General features: G+C 40.1%; 2 protein-coding genes across 6 annotated transcripts in view; one reads left to right on the plus strand and one right to left on the minus strand.

Annotated features, from left to right (window-relative positions):
- Cask (calcium/calmodulin dependent serine protein kinase) overlaps positions 1 to 24395 on the plus strand; it is a 337437-nt gene that overhangs the window by 185914 nt on the left and 127128 nt on the right. The gene's annotated exons all lie outside the window — the stretch shown is intronic.
- On the minus strand, positions 6931 to 11245 carry Gpr82 (G protein-coupled receptor 82). The gene is made up of 3 exons (XM_051141459.1): positions 11037 to 11245; positions 8491 to 8561; positions 6931 to 8368 (listed from the first exon to the last, which is right to left on the minus strand). The coding sequence occupies exon 3, from the start codon at positions 8333 to 8335 to the stop codon at positions 7355 to 7357; it is 981 nt and encodes a 326-aa protein (XP_050997416.1). The 5' UTR covers positions 8336 to 8368; positions 8491 to 8561; positions 11037 to 11245; the 3' UTR covers positions 6931 to 7354.

Consider the following 24395-nt stretch of genomic DNA (forward strand, 5'->3'; position numbering starts at 1 on the left):
CTAGAGAGTTGCTCTACCTTCTTCTCCTCTTCTCTCTCTCATAACCAACACTTCCCCCCACTTTTCCTGTGGCCCCATCTTCAGAAGGACAGTGGCTCAGGTTTTCAAAGAAATGGAAGTTAGCAGGCAGTAGATGCCTAGGTCTCAGTTCTGGCTCCATGTCAGACCTTTTGCATTTGATCGGTCATATTACTTATAAAAAGCTCATTGAATGAGTCTGAGTTCCAGCAAAAGAAATATAACTGTCTTTTGTGGAGTCTTTTTTGTTTGTCGTAGTTTTTGTTGGTTTTTTTTTTTTTTTTTTTTTTTTGATCTATGTATTTGTTTGTTTGTTTGTTTGATTTTGTTTTCTGAGACAGGGTGTAATGTTGGCCCTAGCTGGTCTTGAACTAGCTATATAGCCGAAGTTGACCTCCTGACTCCATCACCCCAAGTGCTGATATTACAGAAATGTAATCCCTTGCCCACCATGTCTGGTTAGCTACAGCTTTGGGGGGTTTTTCTGGGGGAGGGGTTTGTTTTGTTTTTGGTTTTTGTTTTGGTTTTTGTTTTTTGATCTTTGTTTTTCGTTTGTTTGTTTGTTTGTTTGTTTTTGAAGTGCTACAAGTATACAGGGTAAAATAAGTTGTTGGGTGTGATCTTTATAGACAGGCAAACAAATTGTTGCAGAGGGTGGTAAGTACCCTTAAAAGGCAGCATCCGAGGGTTTCCGGAAGGAAATCTTGAATGATGATGTAGTTACATTAGGACAAAGGGGCATTTCATAGAGAAGGAACAGTGTGTGCAGTGGCCGGAAAGTAGTTTTATTTTAGGTTGTATTAAATTCATCTTTTTCTGAAGGACATGCCATGTAATTTTTATGAAGCACTTAGAGACCTGCTGAAGAAGGAAATAGAGAAGTAATTCTCAAACTGCAAATTAAGAAATCGCCAGGCAAAAGCACCATATTTCAGTTGTCAGCGAGACTCAACAGAGAGCGTGTGTACAGAGGGCTTGTGTTAATGGTGATGGCCCTTATACTCAGGCACCATTATGTTGATGGTACCTGAAATATGGGCATTTTGCATGAATGAATGGAATATTCCATTTACTTAATTGTCATTGTTGAATTATGTATATTTCCTTAAAATATTCATCAAAAAGATACTGAGTTCAAGGCCAGCCTCATCTACAGAGTAAGTTCCAGGATAGCCAGGGCTACCCAGATTCTTTATTTATTCATATATTTAGTTATTTATTTATGTAGTTAGTTCATATATGTACATTTTCACTTCTACAATCAAAGGGTTTTGTTTGTTTACTTCCTTTATAGTTAGTTAAAAAAATATAAGGCTACAACAACACTTCCATGAGGGAAATTTCAATATAATTTGTCTCATCTAAGCTAACAATCAATTGTATATTCTCACTCTCCCTTTCTCCCCCATCCTCTCTCTTTCCCTCCCCTCACTCTTCCTTCTCTCCTTCTCCCCCCTTGCCTTACCAGATGATGTAAAAGCAGATTTTATATTGAGTATTTGTACTTTTTCCTCTGCTTGGTAGCTGTTTGCTTTTGAAATCATAATAACAAGGTTAAAAGGTGTTTTGGTTAGATGTGAGCATATAGTACCACATAGCCATAGCAGAAGCTGCTGGCTTTGTAGAAGCAGTTTCTCAAGAAATTTTACTTTTTAAAATGTTATTTCTTTGAAATTTAGGAAGTCATATCATTATGATGAAGATCTCCTGGCAGCCATACTAGTGAGATTGGGGTTGACACTTGGTTGTGGGACGCTGTCTAGGATATTTTAATGTGTAAGCAGTACCCTGACCTTTGCCCATTAACTTCCAGAAACGTCTCCAAAATGTGTTGGACACTCACACCCAACTTGGGAAGAGGGTCGCCATAAGAGACCACACGAGGCACAACACACTGATGCAAAAGCAAAGGTTTATTGCTGACACGCCAGGGTCCTACAGCACTCGAGAGGCTAAGGACCCCCAGTGACTGTTACAGGCTAGTTTTAAAGGCTAAAATCACAAAGCAGGTGGGGTTGCTTATCAAGTTAGAGCATATAGACATTAGGACATCTGGCGTTGGGAGACCTCTTGTGGGGACTTGGGTGTGGGTCCCTAGGGTGGCTACTGGAAACCGTATGGGACCTCTGATATTTGGGAGCTCGCATATAGCTATTCTGGGAACTAGGGTGTAACTCCTGAGGCTAGCAGTAACGAGAACTGGAAGAAGCCTCTGGGTAGGCAGGGCAAACAAGCGTCTTACATTTTATAATTTTATAATTTCTCAAATGAACCAAATCAACATCTCCAAAATGAAACCAAAATCAGCCTTAAATGTCCTCTGAGGCATACATAACATTTCCCCCAGTTAAGCCACATTGTTATAATGTTATAGTATGTTTTACCTCCTTTTAGGCATTAATTCAGGCATGCAAACTCTGGTTTGTGTGTGTGTGTGTGTGTGTGTGTGTGTGTGTGTTTTGGTTGGTTGGTTAGTTGGTTGGTTGGTTTGGTTTTGCCATCCTCTTCCCTTTAATTCTTTATCTTGTGAAATGTTGGGAAAACTTGATATGATTCAGTGACTTCCCCCACCCACTTTTGTCCTCTCACCCCTAAATTCAAAGTACTTTGGAGGGAAATGAAACCGTCTAGCTCCTGGCTCCTTGCCTACTCTTGGCCTGATGGTCCCTGAATCCCAAAGCGTCGCCTGGGTGTGCGGCATTCTTCAGCCCTGCGTCTGTCTCACTCTGGTGCAACTTTAGTAACTCAACTCAAAGTAAAGCAGCTGTCAAGCATACAAAGTGCTTGCCGAGCACAATTAGTCTCCATTCTGAGTGGGGCCTGGCCCAGGAACTTTGGGAACTCAGTTTTCAGTTCTCAAAACTGCTAGCTTCAGTTGCACATACACTCAGCCTAAGGCCTCCTGCCTCAGGGTTTTGGGGTGTGCTTCCTCAATGGTTTCCTTTGCAGCCTGCGTCAGCACACCTGACTGCTCTTTGGTCCCCTTCTGGTCTCAGTTCTCTTTTTATATGCTAAGTGCCTGGCATTATTATAAATGTGCGTTCTCCACAGTTACAATAAACAGTGGCTGCAGGCAGCAGTGTGGATTTCTTAAAATAGTCCTTCCTCTTGTGCGCATTCCCTGACATTTCTTTTACACCAGCTACCACAACTCTAAAAGTGCCTGTGTTCTGCCAGGTGTGGTAGCGCATGCCTGTGATCCAGCACTCAGGGAGGCAGAGGCAGGTCAGGTGTCTGTGAGTTCGAGGCCAGCCTGGTGTTAAAATGAACTCACTTTTTAATTTTTTATATGAAAATAGTTTTTTTCATACAATATATTCTGATTATGGTTTTCTCTTCCCCTGTTCCTCCCAGTTCTCTCCCCTCCCCTCCCATCCAGATCCACTCCCTTTCTGTTTTTATTATAAACAGTACACTGATAATTAGTACTTGGACATTATTCTTAAAAGGGCCCTGAGCAGCCAGTGCGGTGGTGTACACCTCTACAGAGAGTCCAGGACAGCCAAGGCTACACAGAGAAGCCCTGTCTCTTGTACACATTTCGTTGAGTATAGGCTCCCAACCATTGGACTTTGAAAAAAAATCTTACAAATTTTTAGAAGATGAGTATTTCTTTTGCTTATTAGAGCCCAGGGAAGCACCAGTTGTCAAACTTTTCTGTCAGTTGTAACTTTTCAAAATGATATCAGTTGGGCAACGGGCATGAGATGGAAACGCCCAGCTTTAGGCTACGCAACGAAAATGCTCAGAAATTACCAGTGTCCCCTGCAGGTTGCCTGCAGGCTTTCCTTTTGCCCACGTATTCATCAGAGCTCCCATCCTAACAGGCTGCAAGACCAGGAAGTCCTCAACAAATCAGAACCATGGGCCATCTTCCTCTCCTACCCAGGGAGGGCAGACTTGCTTCGGATTAAATAGTGCACCCTAAATTTTGTTTGTCCGGTCTAAATTGTTTGAATTCCCAGGTGGTGGCGGCACACACTTTTAATCCCAGCACTCGGGAGGCAGAGGCTAGTGGATCTTTGTGAGGCTAGCCTGGTCTACAGAGTGAGTTCCCGGACAGACAGGGCTACACAGAGAAACTCTGTCTTGAAAAACCAAAATAGTTGGAATTCCTGGCTTATAATTCCACAGTTATAAGGGAAGTGTGTGTGAGGAAAGGAAAAATGGGAAATCATGCCTGCTTTCTATAGTTAAAATACTATTTGAGATTTCTAAAATATAAACTTTAAAATTAGGGTAGATTTAGAAAGTGATACTTTATATATATTTTTTTGTAATATTGAATAACCAACTCTTCAATTACTAAGAAAATTTCAACACAATTTATAGTCATGTCTTTAGGAAATCATGTAAAAACAAGTATGTTGAAAATAAACTCAACATGTAATTTAATACAGCTTCTGTTTTCTATCAGAATAAGCAATTTGAGGAAAAACTGCATACCTCTTAATGTATCATTTTTTTAAGTATAAGTAATTCTAGTTTGGTATTTTATCTAGTTTGGTCATTTATCTTTAGCATAGTAAATAAAACTGTAAAGCAATTAAATAATAAAAAAAATAAAACAAGGTCTCACTGTTAGCTGACCTGAAACTCACTACCTGCCTCTGCCTCCCAAGTGCTGGGATTAAAGGTGTGCATCACCACACCTGGCCTGTAAAGTGATTTTTTTTATTTATTTTACATGTATGGATGTTTTGCTTGAATGTATATCTATGTATCCTGTACATGTGGTATCCTTAGAGAGCATTATATTCTCTGGAACTAAAGTTACAGAGAGTTGTAAGCCACAGTATGAGTGCTGGGATCAAACCCAGGTCTTCTGGAAGAGCAGCCACAACTCTTAACAGATAAGCCATTTCTCCAGTCCTGTAAAGTCATTTTTAAATAATGATTTTTTTTAAGTTTTATATTGTTTTAAATTCAGTGCAGTGAGTTAATATGGTATCGTTTCCATAAAAATTATGATCATTTCGGGTCTAATGAGCTTGGAGTATAAAACTCATGTAAGGATAATGTGTTGTAACCTTGGAGAAATCTGGGCATTTCCAGCAGTCTCCTAACGGACTACGAGTTAGTTACTCTGTGATTTACAGGTTTACAAAGTCATTGCATTAGACACTTGAGTTTTCAGCCTGCAGAGGTTACCAGGAATTTCCTTTGTCTCTGCCTGCTAATGAACCAAAAATTCAATCAGTACTATGAAAGAATAGGTATTCAGTCTGGGGAGATAAGTACAAACTGGGGAGAAACACTTGACACACAAGCACAAGGAGTGGAGTTCAGTCCCAAGCAACCAAGTACAAAGGCTGAGGAGACAGGTCCATCCCCGGTCTTGCAAACCCCAGGTCACAGTGAGAGACCTTCTCCCAAAACATTGACATGGATGGCTTCTAAAGACTAAGACCACGAGTTAACGTCTAGATGCTTTACCCAAGCACATGTTCCAACACACATGCACACATGTAAGCACATACACAGAAGAATAGGTATACACTATAAATATCTGAAGCCAGAATGTGTTCCAACTTGAGATATTTTTGTCTCTCAGGTAAGGAATGAAATAAAAACAAGGATTTACTGGGTATGTTTCTGTATTGGATTTTGATGAAAACTACACAAAAACTCTACTAATTTTGAGCGTATGATTCTTAAAGAATCAGCTTAATGAATTGCTTTGCTACTTCTAATTCAGGAACAACGCCTGCTATGAAATTAAAGATTTATCGACTCACATGAACTTAATGTAAAGTTCTTTGTGAACACCACAGTGATTACCAGGCAGAAGAGAGGAAAGCAGTTCCTACCAAAGTGGCGAGTTATGTGTAATGGTTGATTTTTCCTCAACTGTTCTCATTTGTTTCTACGTAGGAAGAGAATGCAAACACCATGGAAGTAGAGAAAGAATATAAACTATAGCTCCAATGTAGCTTATAACTTTGACAACACATTTTTTAAATTTTTTAATCATAATGTATAGAATACAGAAATAATCACTTTTTTTTTTTTTTACTGGCAAGATTACGTGAAACAAATTATCACTAAGAAATGATTACTTCTTAAATATATACTGAAGGAATTGTGATGACAACTTAACTATGTATCTGGGCTTTTCATCAGGAAGTACATTAACGTGCTTTGTGGTTATGATGATTCAAATTATAATCGTGAACCATATACACAGAAGACCTAGCGCACAGCAAGGGCTCACTAGCTGATAGCTCACAAAAGTAACAGTATCTGATTTAATAATGATGATACGAATCAGGTCATTTTCTGTTCCACAATTAAAGAAATTATTATATAAAGAGGGTAAATAATTTACCCAAGATTCTACAGCTAAATAAGAGATGGAGCCAGTATTGAGTCCAGAAAGATTGAATCCAGAGGCCAGGCATTTATTTAACACAATTATACTTCTTTATACTTCATTTGTTTAGTCTATAAAATTAATTGAACATAACTACAGGGAAGGTACTGTCATTAATAATAACATCACTATTTATATTGGAAATATATGAAAATAGCATAAAGATGGGCATAAAATTATATATATTGCTTTTCTATTTTAACAAAGCCATATCTGAATATTTGCAAGTAAAAATCTGTTTATTTATTAAATATTAGAATCATTGAATATTGCCTTTCCCAGGAAAATGAGGCAGATAATACCAAATTTCCTTTACATTGTATTATGCATGCAGTTAGATTAGATTTAAATGAAAACATTTCTTGTTGGTTGACTCTTCCATTACTTACATTTTTCTAAAATTTTTGCTTTTCGAGACAGGGTCTCTCTGTGTAGCCTTGGCTGTCCTGGACTCACTCTGTAGACCAGGCTGGCCTCGAACTCACAGAGATCCGCCTGCCTCTGCCTCCCGAGTACTGGAATTAAAGGTGTGTGCCACTATGCCCAGCTGATATTTTTTAAGTTACCAACAAAATCAAATCTGACCATAGATGGGTACTTGTGTTAGGTTAGAATATGGGCAAACCCATAAGCCTTTTGCTTCTTCATCCTACAGTCATAAAATATTGTGCCTTGAACAAGAAGATCCACAACTGATTGAAAACAGAGCAATGTTTGATTTCATACCCAGTGGAATCCTTCTCATATGCTTGACGTGTTTCTGAGAGTCTCTGCCATCTTGACTTTCAGTATAAGTAGAACTATATGTCCAATTTTATGCATATATTTGTTTTTAAAACCAAAGAGGTTTTCTTGATGCCTGTTGTTAACCAAGCTGTGACATGTCCACCATTTAATGTCACTAAAGAGTCACATGAATGTTTTCCATCCAAAAGTCAACCAAATGGTAGTATATGCAGTGAATTAAGATTTTGTAAAGAGATCATATAGTGTCTTCTTGAATGTTTTATCTAATAAAAGAAATATAATGGGGTCTGTACTACTTCTGGCTGATGCAAGACAAGTGAGGACATTTTTTGCTTCTATTAAATAATTTAGCTGCTCACAGTCTCCTCCTCTCTGGTACAGAACATAGAAAATGGGTTTAAAAATACTGTATGGAAGAAAGCAAACTACCAAGAGCAGTTGGATGATCCAAAGGTGCCTTTTCACAGATCTGTAAGTCAGATCTTTCTCCAAAATGGAAGTTCTTATTCGTCTCAGATGGCTGACGAAAGAATAGTATGACGTTACTACTACTAAAAACGAGAGTCCAATAAATGTGGTTCCAATAAGGCCCGCAATCTGAGAGGTGCTGGCTCCCATTTCCATCTGCCGATTGTAGCACTGGCTCTCTCCTTCTTCTGTAGCCTCTACCACTGAGTAGTATAGGACAAGTGGAATAATTACAACCAGCACAACTCCCCATATGTAAATACACATTTTTCTGGCAAAGTTGGGCTGGCGAAATCTTTTTAACAAGTGACCATAAACCATTCTCTCATAGCATGAGGTGGTGTCTTGCAGGGATTCCTTTTTCATTAAGGTAGCATAACGGCTTATGGCAATCCAGCTTAAAATTAAGAGGCTGACAAACATACTTACATGCATGGATAGAGTTCCCAAAAAATTGACCAGTCTGCATTGGACAGATTCATATTTCCAATAGAAACCCTTCAAGAAATATGTACCCATGAAAGGCATGGCAGTGCACACAAGTAAGTTTGCCGTCACAAGATTTGCCAAGTAGATATGTGTTGATGTTTTCTTACCTATTTTTGTTAAAAATACCCACTGAGCAAGTGAGTTTCCAAAGAGACCAATAATACACAGAAAAATGTAAGTTATTGGCAAAACTGTGGTAGAAATCATAGATGGTCGAATGCATGTCGAGTTGTTACTCATTTATGTCAGAAATCTTGAATTTTGTCACAGGAGCTAGAATGGAATTACATATACTTAATGTTAAAACTATATGTGGTATTTAACTATTTTTTAAAGCTTTTGGATAAAGCAACAAAAAGCACTGGATGGAGCAAGAAAATCCAGATGGCTCTTACCTTTTCTAGTTGTCCACAATGGTCTAGTTGAAGTAAAAGCAACTACTTAAAGTGATGGGTAATGACTTCGTCTACAAAACAGAATTTGGTACAAATAGTTAATTAATTGCCTAGGATTTATCATTTGTAGGTTAGAGAAATTTACACGTCGTAGATTATAAAGCAATGTGTAAATAATAGGTTTTGCCTAGAAATCTAAAAGCACATACAAACTATAAGAGGGCAGTGCTACAAGTGTGTCCACATTGACAGGGAGGTGAGACCCCTCACTGTATATGTTAACTTAAATATTAATAAACAGTTTGTATCTGCAAGTTTTTATATTAAAGCTTTTATTTTTAAAACGAATAAATAAAAATGAGTTTGGTTTTTGTTTGGGTTTGGTTTGGTTTGGTTTGGTTTTTCTTTTGGTTTTTCGAGAGAGAGTTTCTCTGTGTAGCCGTGCCTGTCCTGGACTCACTCTGTAGACCAAGCTGGCCTTGAACTCACAGCGATCTTCTGCCTGCCTCTGCCTCCCAAGTGCTGGGATTAAAAGTGTGTGCCACCACTGCCCAGCATAAAAACAAGTTTTTAAATACAACATTGATTGCATATGGTTTCCGAGTATATTTATGGCTAGATTAAAACACTTTGCTGGAGTGCTTAATTAGAAGGGTCTTTTTTCATAATCCAGAAGTAAACCCAATTCTAAATGAACAACAACAAAAACTCAGACAAGGTCCTGAATAAGGATAAACTCTGGAATGTATGGTCATTATGAGCTCATCAGTAATCTCTGATTCCAACTAGTGCTAAACTCTCACACTTCAACAAATTAAATTATGTGTCAAAATTATACTTGGTATGTTTGATGGCTAGAGTACCCTAATGTGTCCTCCTCTGTATCTAATATCTGTAGTTTTTCAGGAATTCTGTTTATTTAGAGAATAAAATGTTTTAAACCCAGGGTAAATGTAGGTGTGGTTTTTACTTTTTAAAAAATGTATTGTTATTATACGTGCACTCCTGTGGGGCTGGAGTTATAGATGATTGTGAGGCACTGTGTGGCTGCTGAGACTCACTCAGACTTGGGTCCTCAGCAAGAGCAGCCAGTGCTCTTAACCACTGAGGCACCTCTCCAGCTCTGGTTTTTACTTTTTTATATCTCTTATTTTTAAATCTTTCTTGCTGCAGAGGTATATGTAAAGAAGAGAGAAATGGCATATAAACTTTTTTTTCTTTCCTTATTCATTTCTTTCAGGTGAGACTAGCATAGAAAAGCTACTTGGTTCTGGTCAAATAACAGTCATGATTTCTATCTTTCAAGCTTACAATTATCATGGTAACCTAATAAATTATATTTATCGTTTTTGTCAAAGAATATGATTTCTCTTTAAAATGCACCATCTCTGTTTTAGTCACCTTTAACTTTTTTTATAAATATTACTATCATGTACTCTTTCAAGAGCTATAGCAGAGTTTCTGAATCTTTTGTTAATCACCTTCTCTCTTTTGATAATAAACATAAAAAGGTTTTCCCATGTAGCATCTTCTGCTCTCTGTGTCTCAGGATATTTTCTGTATCTTGGATTGCTTTAAAATTGCATGTCAGATTTTATAAAAATGAGGATCATTTTCTATTACACTGTCATTTTGAAACAACTTTTAATCCAGTCTCATAGCTCGACACTTTAAGACTGTGCACTTTGTCTGCATTCAAATGCTGAGACCCTTAATTAAGGTCTACCACTGTCTTCACCATTTTGTTTCTTTACACTCTTTATTTAGAAATTGCGTCATATGCTTCAGACTGCCTTTATAGCTGGTGAGCTACAATGGATTATAGTTGTAGATAGTCTTAAATATGCAACCCTAGTCTATAACCTTGCTGATTTCAAAATCAGGCAAATAGAGATTGAAGTGAACCAGTTCATTTATTAAGAAAAATCCTTCTGTTCAAATGAGATGTTGGTTTTACAGAAGGGCCAAAGCTTCTCTTAAGGGACGAAGCCTTTTTTATAAAAAGCAGTAGCCTGTGCCTTGTAGAGATAATGCATTACATGCTAAAAGCAGCAGAGGTGTGGTACCCTATGAGTATTGGTAGCATACATTCCCTGATGAAGGAGGGCAAGGGATTATTGAGAAGGCAGATCATGTGGAGGCTCTACAGAAACAAATGACAACTGGCTCCCCCTTTTCAGCTTCTCAAAATCATGCCCCTTTCAGTAAGAGGCTTTGACTCTAAAGCTAGTTGGAAAATCATTCCTAAAATTTGTAAAAATCCAATTAAACTTGAGAAGTCAAATAAAAGTGAGCTCTTACAGAATTACTTTCAAGAAAAATGTTTCCAAGTATGTATTCCCCTCAGCAGAATGTCTGTGTAAGCACCGTGTCTCTGCTAATTTGACAAATGAGAAAAACGTCTATAACTCTAGCAGTTACTCGTGACTATTTAAACACTTATTATGTTGACTACCTTATTTAGTGATCAGATTTCACAACCCAAACAGTTTAGACATTTATAACGTTAACCTTTAAGCTAAAAATGAACAAAGAATCACCCTTACCTGTATGAGTAGCTTATGCTAAGGTTATACTGTTCAGGGTAGTGATGCAAATTTCACACTCCCAATTCTCTGATCGGCACTCTTCCAGTATCTTTAATCAGTAAGAGTAGATTCTTGCATGACACCAAGTGCAATGGGGAGAAAAAGGAAATTAGAGTATTGAAGAAATTCAATGGTTACGGTAAATACAGCAACTACCTCTCAAAGAAAAAAAAAAGAACAACCCTCATTTCTCTATTTCTTTAGTGGGAGGAAGTTAGTGGTCAATCTACCTATATATGTATTTAGTATACTTCCTTATGATTATTTCCTGAAGTAGTTAGCTTCTTTATTATGATTGGCTGAAGGTACATTCAAAGCTTTAATCCCCCCATAGCTAATTATTTTTCTATGAGCATGATAAAAGGAACTACTTTCCAGTAACTCAGTAAAATACTAGTCTAAATTTGTCTCTAAACTTAACTACAAGATCATTTGTGGACAGCTTCTTTGTAATCCATCTTTTCCAAGAGTAGAGGGAAACAGAACTTCAAGTTTTCTTATTTATACCGGTTTGCTCAAATCAAACAGCACTAAGCTAGATTAAAACCTCTGTTTTAAAAGACTGTTTTGAGGTTGAAAACACTGATGCCCAGAGATGCTCACTGCATGTTCAGACTGTACCCAGGGACTGGAACACAGTTTAGTTACTAATAACACTCCCCCCTCTCTCTGTCTCTCTGTCTATGTCTCCTGTCCTTCCCTCCTCCCCTCTCCCCTCCCCCCCCCACCACCCCAACCTGCTTCTCCTTGGCATGTGCTACCTCTGGAGTTGAAGTAGTGAGTGCATCAGTTAGAACATTTTATGATGGATTTTGTTAGTTGCAAATATGTTTCAGAACAAGTAAATAGTTCTAACATGTAGTCTGTGAATTAACCCCTAAGTGAAGGCTAAATGTACATTTAGCACAATACCACTGAGCTATCTACATTCCCAGCCCAGTTCAACCAATTCTTGTTTCCAAACCCAAGTCTAGCCTATCAGCTTACCACTCATCCAGTAGAAGACTAGAAACTGGGTTTACTCAAAGATTAATCCTGAACTGCTGGAGCGAGCTATCATGGACAAAGGGCTATCTGGGGGAACTGGGTTACAAAGAAAGGGCTTTTCTAGAATGGGAAAGCCTGGTTTATGCAGTGGGACAATGAGCAGGAAGCCCTGTGCCCATCCCCCTCCCCACCACCTCTGGCCAGAACTTTGTAATTAGCTTTGCCCTCCTGAGGGTAGTTACAAACACACGAGTTTTCTGCGAGTTAACATTCACAGGGATTTGTGTGCTTTGTGTTAGTTGCTGCAGGGAATTAAAAGATAACGTTATCAGAAAATCACCAGAAAGTTGGGAGTTTGATACATCTAATAATTGTTGGGCAGTTAACATTTTTGTCATTTAGATGTGCTTTTCTTTAACATTTAGAGTAACAGAAGGCTGAAGAGGCAAAGGTCACTCTGCTAGAAAGGGAAGGGGGGGATGGGCACATAGTTTCTCCCCACTGTCTCCCAGCCTCGCCCTGCCTTTAGAAAAAGCCCTTTCTCTTTTGCAGTACTGGGACTATCACTCGGGGACTTTTGCATACCCAGCAAGCCTTTTCCTATACCTGAGTTCCCCTAAGATGGACAACTCCTAAAAAGAAGTGGCCATTGTTACATTCTTAAACTGTTTTGGATTTTAGTGTTCTACATTTTCCTTCAACAGTGTAGTTCACTCAGATATTTATTGGAGTTTCGACCATGTTTCCAGCAGTACATGGAGGTCACAGAAATAGAATGCTAACCACAGCATTTAAGAGTTTCTTAAAATTCAAGGAAGATGTGATACGTTATATACAGACTTCAGATGTTCTGTGAAATAGAAAATGGAAGAAAAGCCGGGAGGTGGTGGCGCACGCCTTTAATCCCAGCACTCAGGAGGCAGAGGCAGGTGGATCGCTGTGAGTTCGAGGCCAGCCTGGTCTACAAAGCCAGTCCAGGATGGCCAAGGCTACACAGAGGAAGCCTGTCTCGAAAAACCAACAAAAAAAAAAGAGAAAGAAAATGGAAGAAACAGTACATCAAAATGGTTCCCATAAAGCCTTTATGAGAATGTGTGATGAATGGTAGTGGGAACGAGACACAAAGAAGTACCAGGCGAACCTGAAGTGAGACTGCTAGTAAAATAAATGCTCTTCTAAGACAGTAGAAAAGATTTCCCAATAGTGGAAAAACATTAATGTCAGGCTATCCTACACTAACAAAAAAAGTATTACTTTTCAGGGAGATGTTTCAAGAGTATTAAATCAAGTTGCAAGTTCTCTAGGAAATAAAAAGTGCCCCTTTGGACTTCCATGTTACAAAGAGTTTTCTTTGGCTCTTTGTTTTCCCCATCCTTCTCCTCTTTAAAGTTCTGCTTACTTTGTCCACATGTAAATGTTTTTATCTGATTATGTCTTATATCCTCTGCCCAATCCCTCCACCCCTAGGTTTTCTGCTCTGATCCTTATGATCTGTCTCAGGTGAACTTTTTACATTTGGCCCTGGAATTCCTTTGGCATACTTCAGTAAGAGTGGTCCAAAAGGCAGACATGTGCTCATTCAGTTTTGCAGCCAGTGGCGAGCTGTTTTTACTGACTCTGTGAACTTTGGGGGATAGGTCTTAAGGTCACGTACCAGTTTCCCGCAAAACCAAAAGCAAGAGAACATGAGATACCTTAGTCATACCTGAACTATGCACTTCAAATGGAAAGTTATTTTTGGCTCTCCGAGTTAGTATCTAAGCTGGCTCCAACTGGCCTTTTAAATTGTCCATCTCACCAATCAGAAGCTCAGGACATCAAATGCGAAGCTGGTATGCAAGACAAAAATACATGTGTAATTGTGTGCACATTAGAGCATCGTGTTCTAAAGATGATGATTTCCCTTGAAGGGGGCTATGGTAAGCTTTGTTCAGTTCAGTGCTTACCAGTGCTTTAGAAGTGAAGGCAGTCCTATTACTCAAAGCTGTGGTTTGTTCAAGCTCACTGAACCCCCTGTTCTCAGGATGTGGTGTCTGGCCACAGTCCCGTTTCCAGTGCTACTGCTCTTGGGCCCTCACATACTTCTACAGAAAGCTGTAGCCATAGGAGACCCATCTTGTAACTCGAGTTTTCGGATGAAAACCCCTTCTCCAGCAGCCCTAACAAGACTGGGCTTGGCCACCCATCCTAATATGCCAATACAAGGAGCAGATGAGAAACTGTGAAAAGCAGAGAAAGGAGAGGCAATCACATGCACATCAAAGAGAGGAACGGAGGATAAAAGTGTCTAGTGACTCAAGTCCCTCTGCAGCGTCCTGACATCAGCTTTAGGTTTTAAATAGAGGACAAACTGAGGCTAGAAAGCAGGAGCTGTTCATAGTTGAACAGCCTTGGTCAAGGTGTAGCGATGCTTCCTGGAAATCTTGGGATCAACAGATCATTGTCTCAGTTCTGGCTCAGCAAGGCGGTCTGTAGAAGTTTTTACTGTTTGAGGGGACAGGGTAGTTGTCAGGAGATGACTGTTCATGCTGTGGATAACTGTCCTCATCTAGGGGATAGAATCCAAAGGAGTGCTGGTTTAGGATAATAGCTGGACACGTTTAGGCACCTTTTAGGCAACTGGAGCAGGACATAGTAAAAAGGTGGATCTAAGATGCCCCCTTTGGTCTTGTCTTTGTGTCGTTGGCCTTAATGAGAAGTGGAATAAGTTCATTCTTTATTATTTGATAGACTTTCCTTGAGTGATTAATATTGACATATGCAGATATAGCAAATGAGCCAAAGTCAAAGGGATAGATGTAAAATGAAGGCAGGGATGCCAGGCTTACATTGTGCTTTTAGCTCCCTGGGGGCTTAAATGACAAGTCAGTGCTTTTTTGGAAGATTGGAGGGGTTTTCCCCCTTTTATGGCTGTGTATATGTGTTCATGTGTATATGCAGGTGTGTGTGTGTGTGTGTGTGTGTGTGTGTGTGTGTGTGTGTGTGTGTGTGTGTGTGTGTGAAGGCTAGAGGACAAACTCAGAGTCTATGTTTGGAAACACTATTCACCTCCATTGAGGACAGGATCTCTTGTTGGCCTGGAGCTCACCAGTGAGGCGAGTCTGGCTGGCCAGCCAAGCCACAAGGATCCACCTGGTTTTGCCTTCCCAGCATTGGGATTATAAGCACTCCCCCATAGCCAGGTTTTTTTAAGTGGGTTCTCGGAATCAAACTTTGTCCTCATGTCTGCATCAAGCACTTAACTATCTGAGCTTTCTCTCCAGCCTTCTAGCAAAAACAGTTTCGATGTGGCTGTTAAGCATTGTTTATTGGTGTCAGAAGGGGGCTCTTCTTGCTTTTAGGAGCTGATTTTTCACCAAGCAGCATGAGTATTTGTCTCCATAGTTACTGCAAAGGAGTACAGAATCCTATCTAAGATTTGGCGTTTATAAATAGTACGGGTGCCCTTAGTTTCAATCCCAGCACCAAAAAGAACAAAAAAGTTCTCAAGCTCATAAAGGGACTAATGACAAAACACAATGGATCTGGTGATCCAGCTTTCACTCTCCTTCAACTTTGTCTTTCCTTGGAGGCCTGAGTGTCCCAGCTAGACATTGCCTTTCAGGAATGCATAGCACAGACATTCCAGTAACCTCCTTAGCAGTCACCACAGAGTGATGTACAGACACAGAATTTTTAGGCTATCTCTGAGATAAGTGCTATTATTTCTTCTACTTTCTAGGTGGTAGATACCGGTCCATAGAGGATAAACACATTAGTATTGATGGTAACACAACCAGGCCTTGATATGACCCCAAGTATTAAATGCTACTTTATCCAGCCTCACACTAAATAGGATAGCACTCACCGACTCTGGGTTAATTTTTTCATTTTATTTAAGAAGACATTTCTTTTTTTTAAATTTATTTTTTAATGTGCATTGATGCTTTGCCTGCATGTATCTGTGTGAGGATGTCAGATCTTGGAGTTACAGACAGTTGTGAGCTGCCATGTGGTTGCTGGGAATTGAACCTGGGTCCTCTGGAAGAGCAGCCAGTGCCCTTAACCGCTGAGCCATCTCTCCAACCCCCAAGAAGACATTTCATATGATATATTTCATCATATTTCTCCTTTCCCAATTCCTCCCTACCCACCCAACTTGATGTTTTCTCTCTCTCCTTCCCTTCTCCCCCCTCCCTTTCTTCTTCCATTCTCATTCTCCCCCCCCCCTCTCTCAAAAAGAAAGAAAGAAAACAAAAACAAACTAAAAATAAATAAGATAAATAACAAAACAAAAGGCGCACACACACACAAGGCATGGAGTCTGTTTGGGAGCTATTGCTTTTGGTAACGTGACCAAGTGTCTGGTATCTCTGACTAAAACCAGTTCTTACTTATGGACTTGTTGCCAACTTCACATGTAATCTGAAGGTCATGCTTTGAGAGCCTGAGTTCAATCTTATCCTTTTACCCAATCGATTTTTAGCAATCATTGGTAATTCCTACTAAACTAGGGGTCTCATCCATTGGCATTTGCATCTTGGTAATCAGTTTAAATTGAAACAGTCATGGTGCACGACTTTTTTTTTTTTTTTTTTTTTTTTTGGTTTTTCGAGACAAGGTTTCTCTGTGATAGCTTTGGCTGTCCTAGACTCACTTTGTAGACCAGGCTGGCCTCAAACTCACAGCGATCCACCTGCCTCTGCCTCCCGAGTGCTGGGATTAAAGGCGTGCTGGTGCCCCATATTTGACCACGTCCCCTGGAGGAGGAGACCTGGTGGCACTCAGAGGAAGGACAGCAGGTTGCCAAGAAGAGACTTGATACCCTATGAGCATATACAGGGGGAGGTAATCCCCCTCAGGAACAGTCACAGGGGAGGGGAATAATGGGAAAATGGGAGGGAGGGAAGAATGGGAGGATACAAGGGATGGGATAAACATTGAGATGTAACAAGAATAAATTAATAAAAAAATAAGATAAAAAAATAATAAAAATTCTCAACAGAGGAGTATCAAATGGCTGAGAAACACTTAAAGAAATGCTCAACCTCCTTAGTCATCAGGGAAATGCAAATCAAAACAACTCTGAGATTCCATCTTACACCCATCAGAATGGCTAAGATCAAAAACTCAAGCGACACCACATGCTGGCGAGGATGTGGGGAGAGAGGAACACTCCTTCATTGCTGGTGGGAATGCAAACTAGTACAGCCACTTTGGAAATCTATCTGGTGCTATCTCAGAAAAATGGGAATAGGGCTTCCTCAAGACCCAGCTATTCCACTCCTTGGAATATACCCAGAAGATGCTCCAGCACACAACAAGAAAATTTGCTCAACCATGTTCATAGCAGCCTTATTCATAATAGCCAGAACATGGAAACAGCCTAAGTGTCCCTCAGTAGAAGAATGGATAAAGAAACTGTGGTACATATACACTATGGAATACTACTCAGCTATTAAAAACAAGGAATTCCCGAAATTTGTGGACAAATGGATTGAACTAGAAATGATCATAATGCGTGAGTTAACCCAGAAGCAGAAAGAATCAAATGGTATATACTCACTTATATCTGCATACTAGCCCAAGGGGCATGTCCCATGAAAGCCTTCACTTACCAGGAAACTGGGACAGAGGGGAGGGCATCCTATTGGGACTCTAAATGAGAGACGCATGGGAGAATAGCAAAATAAAAGGATACAGAGGGTCCTAGAAATCTACAAGTAGAACAATATGATAGGCAGATTTGGGCCCAGGGGTCCCGCTCAAACTAAGGCACCAGCCAAGGACAATACAGGAGGTAAACTTTAAACCCCTTCCCAGATCTAGCCAATGGTCAGAATATTCTCCACAGTTGAGTGGAGAGTGTGATATGACTTTCTCACGTACTCTGGTGCCTCACATTTGACCATGTCCCCTGGAGGGGGAGACCTGGTGGCACTCAGAGGAAGGACAGCAGGTAGCCAAGAAGAGACTTGATACCCTATGAGAATATACAGGGGGAGGTAATCCCCCTCAGGAACAGTCATAGGGGAGGGGAATAATGGGAAAATGGGGGGGGGAGGAATGGGAGGATACAAGGGATGGGATAAACATTGAGATGTAACAAGAATAAATTAATAAAAAAATAAAATAAAATGAAAAAATAAAAATAAATTGAAACAGTCATTGAAAAGCATGATTCCAAACAAGTATACATACATGGCACTCTTTCTCATATTGTCGCCTTTCTTTTCTGGAAAAAACAGCCTTAAATGTGTTGCTTTAATAAAACTTAAGTATTGATGGTTGGAAGTAATAAATTCCACATCTCCAGAAATACCTAGTAGAAAACAATTGGCAAGAAAACCAGCCTTGAGTTTTTTTTTGTTTTTTTTGTTTTTTTTTTTTTAACAGCGCAGTGCTCTTAAGTTTCTCGCTTCTTTAGAGCTTTGGCCAGCAGAGGGCAGTGTATCACCGCATCATACCCTTTGCTAGAGCAAGCTGAAACCACCTGCACTGCAGTCATTTCCAGCTGGAAACTAAGCAAATAGAAACACTTGGGGCTTGTCCTTTTATGCTCTAATAAATCTATAAATGTCCTTATTCTAGTGGATGAAAACCACTTTAAATGTGATAAAATAAAAATAATTTTAAAACACTAATTTCTGTCCTTAAGCTGAAAGCCCAATGCCTCTCATCAGCCTGCCCTTTAAGAATTCTTTGGTTTAGTTTTGTCTTGTCTTGTTTTTTTGGGGGGGGGGGGGTTGTTCTAGTGATTATCATAAGAGTTGCCTTTGTGAACTATTCATAACTATAATTATCCTGGAGTTTAAAAGAATGTCTGACAAGCTGAGTTTGGTGGCACACTCCTTTAATCCCTGCATTCAGGAGGCAGAGGCAAGTGGATCTCTGTGAGGCCAGATTGTCTTCCAGGACAGCCAGAGCCAAATAATAAGTATACTTTAAAGTATATTTCACCTTCTGAAGAAAGTATTAGAAGCAATACCCTTTATCCTCCACTGTCCTCACTTTCACTTATAGCCAGTCAACTATGCCAACCCTTCCTCTTTAAGATGCCTCACAGCTCAACTGTCTGCATCAGGAGCGCATGCATTATCGGGTCCCTGAGAACATGTGCTTTGTCACTAAATCTTCAGTCGTTCTATGATTTCCCATCCTGCATGGCTCTCTCACGTGAATACACCAGCCCCTCCTCCGCCTCATAAACAAAAGAGCTGGCAAGGAAGATCACTCAAAGAACTCACTTTTTGTTAACGAAATGTCTCATAGCTATAATTGGTTTTAATACATTCATTTCATTTTAATCTACCACATTTCTTTTCGTATGCTTTTGGTTTTGATGTTCTGATTAGGCTTTTATATTTTTTCCCTCCAAGTACAGTAAGCTGGCTCTGTCTTCAGAGATTAATAAAGTATGTATAGCTCAGGCTCCACTGTTTCCTCAGCACCATTCCTCAAAGGAAAAGAAAATTGTGCTTTGCAAAGGACCTCACATGTCCCAGGCTGGTCTTGAAACTATCAAACTGCTTTGGTTTTTCCTCATATTAAAAGCTGTATTGATCAAGTCATGGTGGTGCAGACCTTTAATCTCAGCACTCAGGGAGACAGAGGCAGGCGGATCTCCATGAGTTCGGGGCCAGCCTGGTCTACAAAGGAAGTCCAGGACAGCCAAGGCTGTTGCACAGAGAAACCCTGTCCCAGAAGGAAAAGAAAAGCTACATTAAATGTACCACAAATCTGGGCCATTTCCTTTGTATATTTTATCCACTGTGAGTAGCCTTTTCTTTTCTTTTGCTTCCAAAACTTTAATCTAGCTTTGCAGTAAAACTAGAAGGAAAGCCTATCCCTGCTATTTGTAGAAGTTTGTTAGATCCTAAGAGCTGGATAAATTCATTGACATCTACAGTACTATAGCTTGAAAGGATGGGGAAAGATGACCATTCCAGAAGGGCAGAGGTGTGCTTCATCCGCCCTTCTAGGTTGTACTCATCACTCGAGATTTCACTACTGTGAGGATCATAACTATCAAATCACTGGACCAGGAGGGCCACTTATGTTACTTAGCTTTCTTCTCTTCCTAATTGCTACACATACTTGGAGCCTTATAATCTTTACCCATAAGAGCTGACCCCATGTGTCCCGTGTTTTTCAAGCCTTGCTGGCCACAAAGGGGAACTGAATGTGAGCATGCATGCAAACCTGTCAGTTCCCTTTATAGCCAGCTGAATGTGTTTGTTTAAAAAATATAGAGGAAACGGTGTTTTTTCTTCTGAGTGCAGACTAAATTTCCCCATATAGATGAGCGTGTCTGCTTCTGACAGATGGAGAGGGGGTGCAGAAAAGAAGAGGGCATGCAGTTATGAGAAAAGCATCTTAAAGGAGAAAGTAGGGGCAGAGAGACAAAACTGAACTGAGGAAGAGAAAGAGGTGCCGCTGAGTACAGGAAAGGAGAACAGCAGAAGGGCGTCAAGGTGCTGAGAAACTCTCATTCGTGGGACACCAGAAAAGGGCAGGAAGGAAATAAAGGAAATGCCTGAAACATCTAAGCCAGCAGGACTAGTAGAAGGCATAAAGAACTTTGGATCTAGAAATTTGCTATTGGCCAATATTTGAAAATAGGGTACAGACTGGCCATGGTGGTATACACTTATAATCCCTGAACTTGAAAGACTCCATCAGTAGAATAGTGTGTTGGAGGCCAGCCTGGGCTACATGGAGAGTTCTTGCCTCCATAAAGAACAACAGCAACAAAAAAATAACACAACTGAGGGATTATGGTAACCACCATCACTTGAGTTTCTACGACTGAGGCAAATCTCTAGGGAAGGTCCCTTGTTGCCAATTTTCCATTGCAGTGTAGTGGACAGTTCAGCCACCAAGGTTATACCGAAAAGCCAAGGATCAGATATATACTAATGTATCTTCTGGCATCTTTCCAGATGCCCTTACATTCTTTGTCTGCTTGCTGAGTTTCAGAGTGTGGTCTAGTTAACACAAAATGGAATGAATCTGTTACCTCTCCTGTCCCAGACACTGCTGTTAGGAAAGCAAGCTAGAATTCAGTTACCCTTGTGAGTTTCACCCAGAGGTGGCCCAGATGCACTTTCATTGTATACCTTCCACAGATCTCGTGTTTATCTTTAGCTTCTGGCCATTGCATTTTGTTTACTTCTGCGTTGCCCATGGTATTCAGTTATTTGGATAACATACCAACTCTTGTCTGCTAGCTGGGTACTTTTATTAACTCATTCAGCCCTCTTAACAACTCTCTGAGTGAAGTCCAGCCTTGACTTTTGCTTTTCTCTGGAGGAGAAAGAGCTTGTCCAGGCAACTCATGAATGATGGAACAAACATTGAGCCCAGGCATTCTTTGAGCCTGTCTACCATGCTACTTCTCTGCTAATTATTTACTGAAATGTTATTAAGCTCGAGGTTGGATCTGGTCTCACCAAACTTCTTCCCATGGTCATATCAATGAAGTCACAGATTGTACTCCATATCCATTGGCCAACACCAATCCCCTGGGCCCTTTGAATATAGTCAGTACTGACATTTCCCCAGCACATCCTCCAGTTAATTTTCTTTCATTTTCTAGTGAGCCACCAATTCTTTCCTGTGGCATGTTAATATATTTCATCAGAACATCTGATCGGAGACATTGTGCCTCTTAAAAGTATCTTTACATATTTATACATTAAGTGTTTGGGTTTTGTAGTTTAACACTCAGAAAACATTTCTATTTTTTATGTTCTCAGAGATTCCCTCATTTGACATCTGTACTATTTATAAGTGAAATACTAAGCTATCAAAATATGGTCTCGTCTATGAATTTTGGAGTACTTGAGGAATGTATAGTAAAAGACTAGTGACTAGCTAGATTTATTTTATTATTTACTTATTTATATCCTGACTGTGGTTTCTGCCCCCTTCTTCTCCTCCCAGTTCCACCACCACCACCACCCCTATCCACTCCTCCGTTTCTCCTCAGAAAAGGGCAGGCCCACCATGGAAATCAACCAGCCATGGCATATCAAGTTGCAATAAAACTAGGTACTTCGTCTCCTGTTAAGGCTAGACAAGACAACCCAGTAGAAGGAAAGCATCCCAAAGGGCAGACAAAAGAGGCAAAGACAGCTTCTGTTCCCACTGTTAGCAGTCCTAAAGAAGACCAAGCTACACAACTGTAACATTTATGCAGAAGGCCTAGGTCAGTCCCATGCAGGCTCCCTGGTTTGCAGTTCAGTCTCTACTAGCGTCTATGAGCCCAGGTTAGTTGATTTTGTGGGTGTTTTTGTGATGTCCTTGACTCCTCTGGCTCCTACAATCCATCCATCCCATCTTCTGCAAGATTCTCCAAGTTCTACCACAGTTTGGCTGTGGGTCTGTGCATCTGTTTCCATCAGTTGCTAGGTGAAGCTTCCCTGATGACAACTGTGCTAGGTACCAGTCTCTGAGTATAACAGAATATCATTAGAAATCATTTCATTGACTTCTTTTCCAGTCATGTTTGGTTCTATCCTAGGTCTCTGGGGTATCCGGTCTCTGGGTTCTGGCTGCTAAGCAGTATGGGCTCCCTCTCATGGCATGGGTCTCAAGCTGAACCAACCAGTCATTAATTGCCCACTCCCATAATTCTGTGTTACCTTTACCCCCAGCACATCTTGTAGGCAAGACAAATTGTAGGTCGAAGGTTTTGTGGCTGGGTTGGTGTCCCAGTCCCTCCACTGGAAGTGCGTTGCCTGGTTACAGGAGATGGCGAGTTCAGGCTCCATATCTCCAATTAATAGGAGTCTTATTACCCAGATTTATTAATAAGGTTTTTTTCCTTGCTACTGTTGACCGGCAGAAGAAGCCATTGGACTAAATATAAGCACATACAAGTGGAAGTAATTTGTGACCCATTTAAACAAGAAAGGATTAAGGTCCAGAATATATACAACAATTTTCAACAAAAAAAAGTTAAGCAACTGAAGAAGGAGGGGGAGGTCCAGCTATGAACAGACCATTCGCCCAAGAAGAAAAATCTACATGCAGGAACCATTATAGGAGGTGATGCTCCATTGCCCTAGTGATCAAGAAAGTGCACACTGAAGCCACAAGGAGATATCATCTTATACCTATCTGATTGACAATGAAACCAAGTGTTAGCAAGGATGTGTACAGCTAGGAGGTTATTTCTGCCTAATTGTGAGGTTGGGTCTAGAAATAGGAAAATTGCTTTGGAAAATAAATTATCAGAACCAGGACATGTTGAAGACCTGCATAGTCTTACAGCTAGGTATTTGTTGCTTGTAGGTAGGTGTCAACTCTAAGGAACTTCCATGTAAGGACCCTGGGTGAGCAGAAGACTGCTGCTCACCATGGCTCCTGCTAACAAACCTGGAGACTACCTAAGTGCTTGTTGATAGGGGAAATGGAGAAATGAACTGGTATTGAGTTGTATACTGTAACACTTCATCTATGAAAAGAAGTAAAGATAAGCATAACCTTAGTGGGGGAAAGCTATAAAATGATAAAATAGTAGTTACACCACATGTGAAGTTTTTAAAAGTGTATCTTGTTACACACATATGTGTTTTAAAAGCACAAATATGCTGGGTGTGGTGGCGCACGCCTTTAATCCCAGCACACAGGAGGCAGAGGCAGGCGGATCGCTGTGAGTTCGAGGCCAGCCTGGTCTACAAAGCGAGTCCAGGACAGCCAAGGCTAACACAGAGAAACCCTGTCTCGAAAAACCAAAAGGGGAAAAAAACCCAAGTACAAACATATGCGTTGAAAAGATGCATATTAACTCCAGAAAATAGGCTTTGGAGAATGCTGCAAGGTAAGCGTTAGTATAGCAAACTTTGACTCGTGTGTGTGGATGAGTATTAGAGAATTATTAATGTATTATTGCCACTTTCAACATTTAGACGAGGTATCACCGTGTTGCCCCAGTTGGCCCTGAACTCATTGTGTAGCCCAAGGTGGCCTTGAATTTGCAATTCTCTTGCCTCAATCACCTGAAGAGCTGGAAGTACAGGCATACACCACCATGCCCAGTGAGACAACCTTTAAGACCAAAAAATTAACATCTGTTTAATTTGAGTCATGGGTACCTAACTGTCTATTGTAGTGTGGATTGTTTTCCACTCCCCTTTAAAAATACGTTTTTGAGTTTTTCTTAATAAAAAAAAAAAAAAACCTTAGCCAAGTATAATAATGCACATCTGTAAAATCCCAGAATGCCTAAACAGTAAAATCACAAGTTCAAGGCCAGCCTCTACTACATAGCACTGTCCTGTTTCAAGAAAACAAAAATAGTTAAAAATAAATAAACACATATATACATGTAAACATATATGTGAA

Source organism: Acomys russatus, chromosome X, assembly GCF_903995435.1.
Source record: "Acomys russatus chromosome X, mAcoRus1.1, whole genome shotgun sequence".
Classification (NCBI taxonomy): domain Eukaryota; kingdom Metazoa; phylum Chordata; class Mammalia; order Rodentia; family Muridae; genus Acomys; species Acomys russatus.

Bases quoted from the DNA above. Each gene is read 5' to 3' on its own strand.
- Gpr82 (XM_051141459.1), bottom strand. From the start codon at position 8,335: ATGAGTAACAACTCGACATGCATTCGACCATCTATGATTTCTACCACA.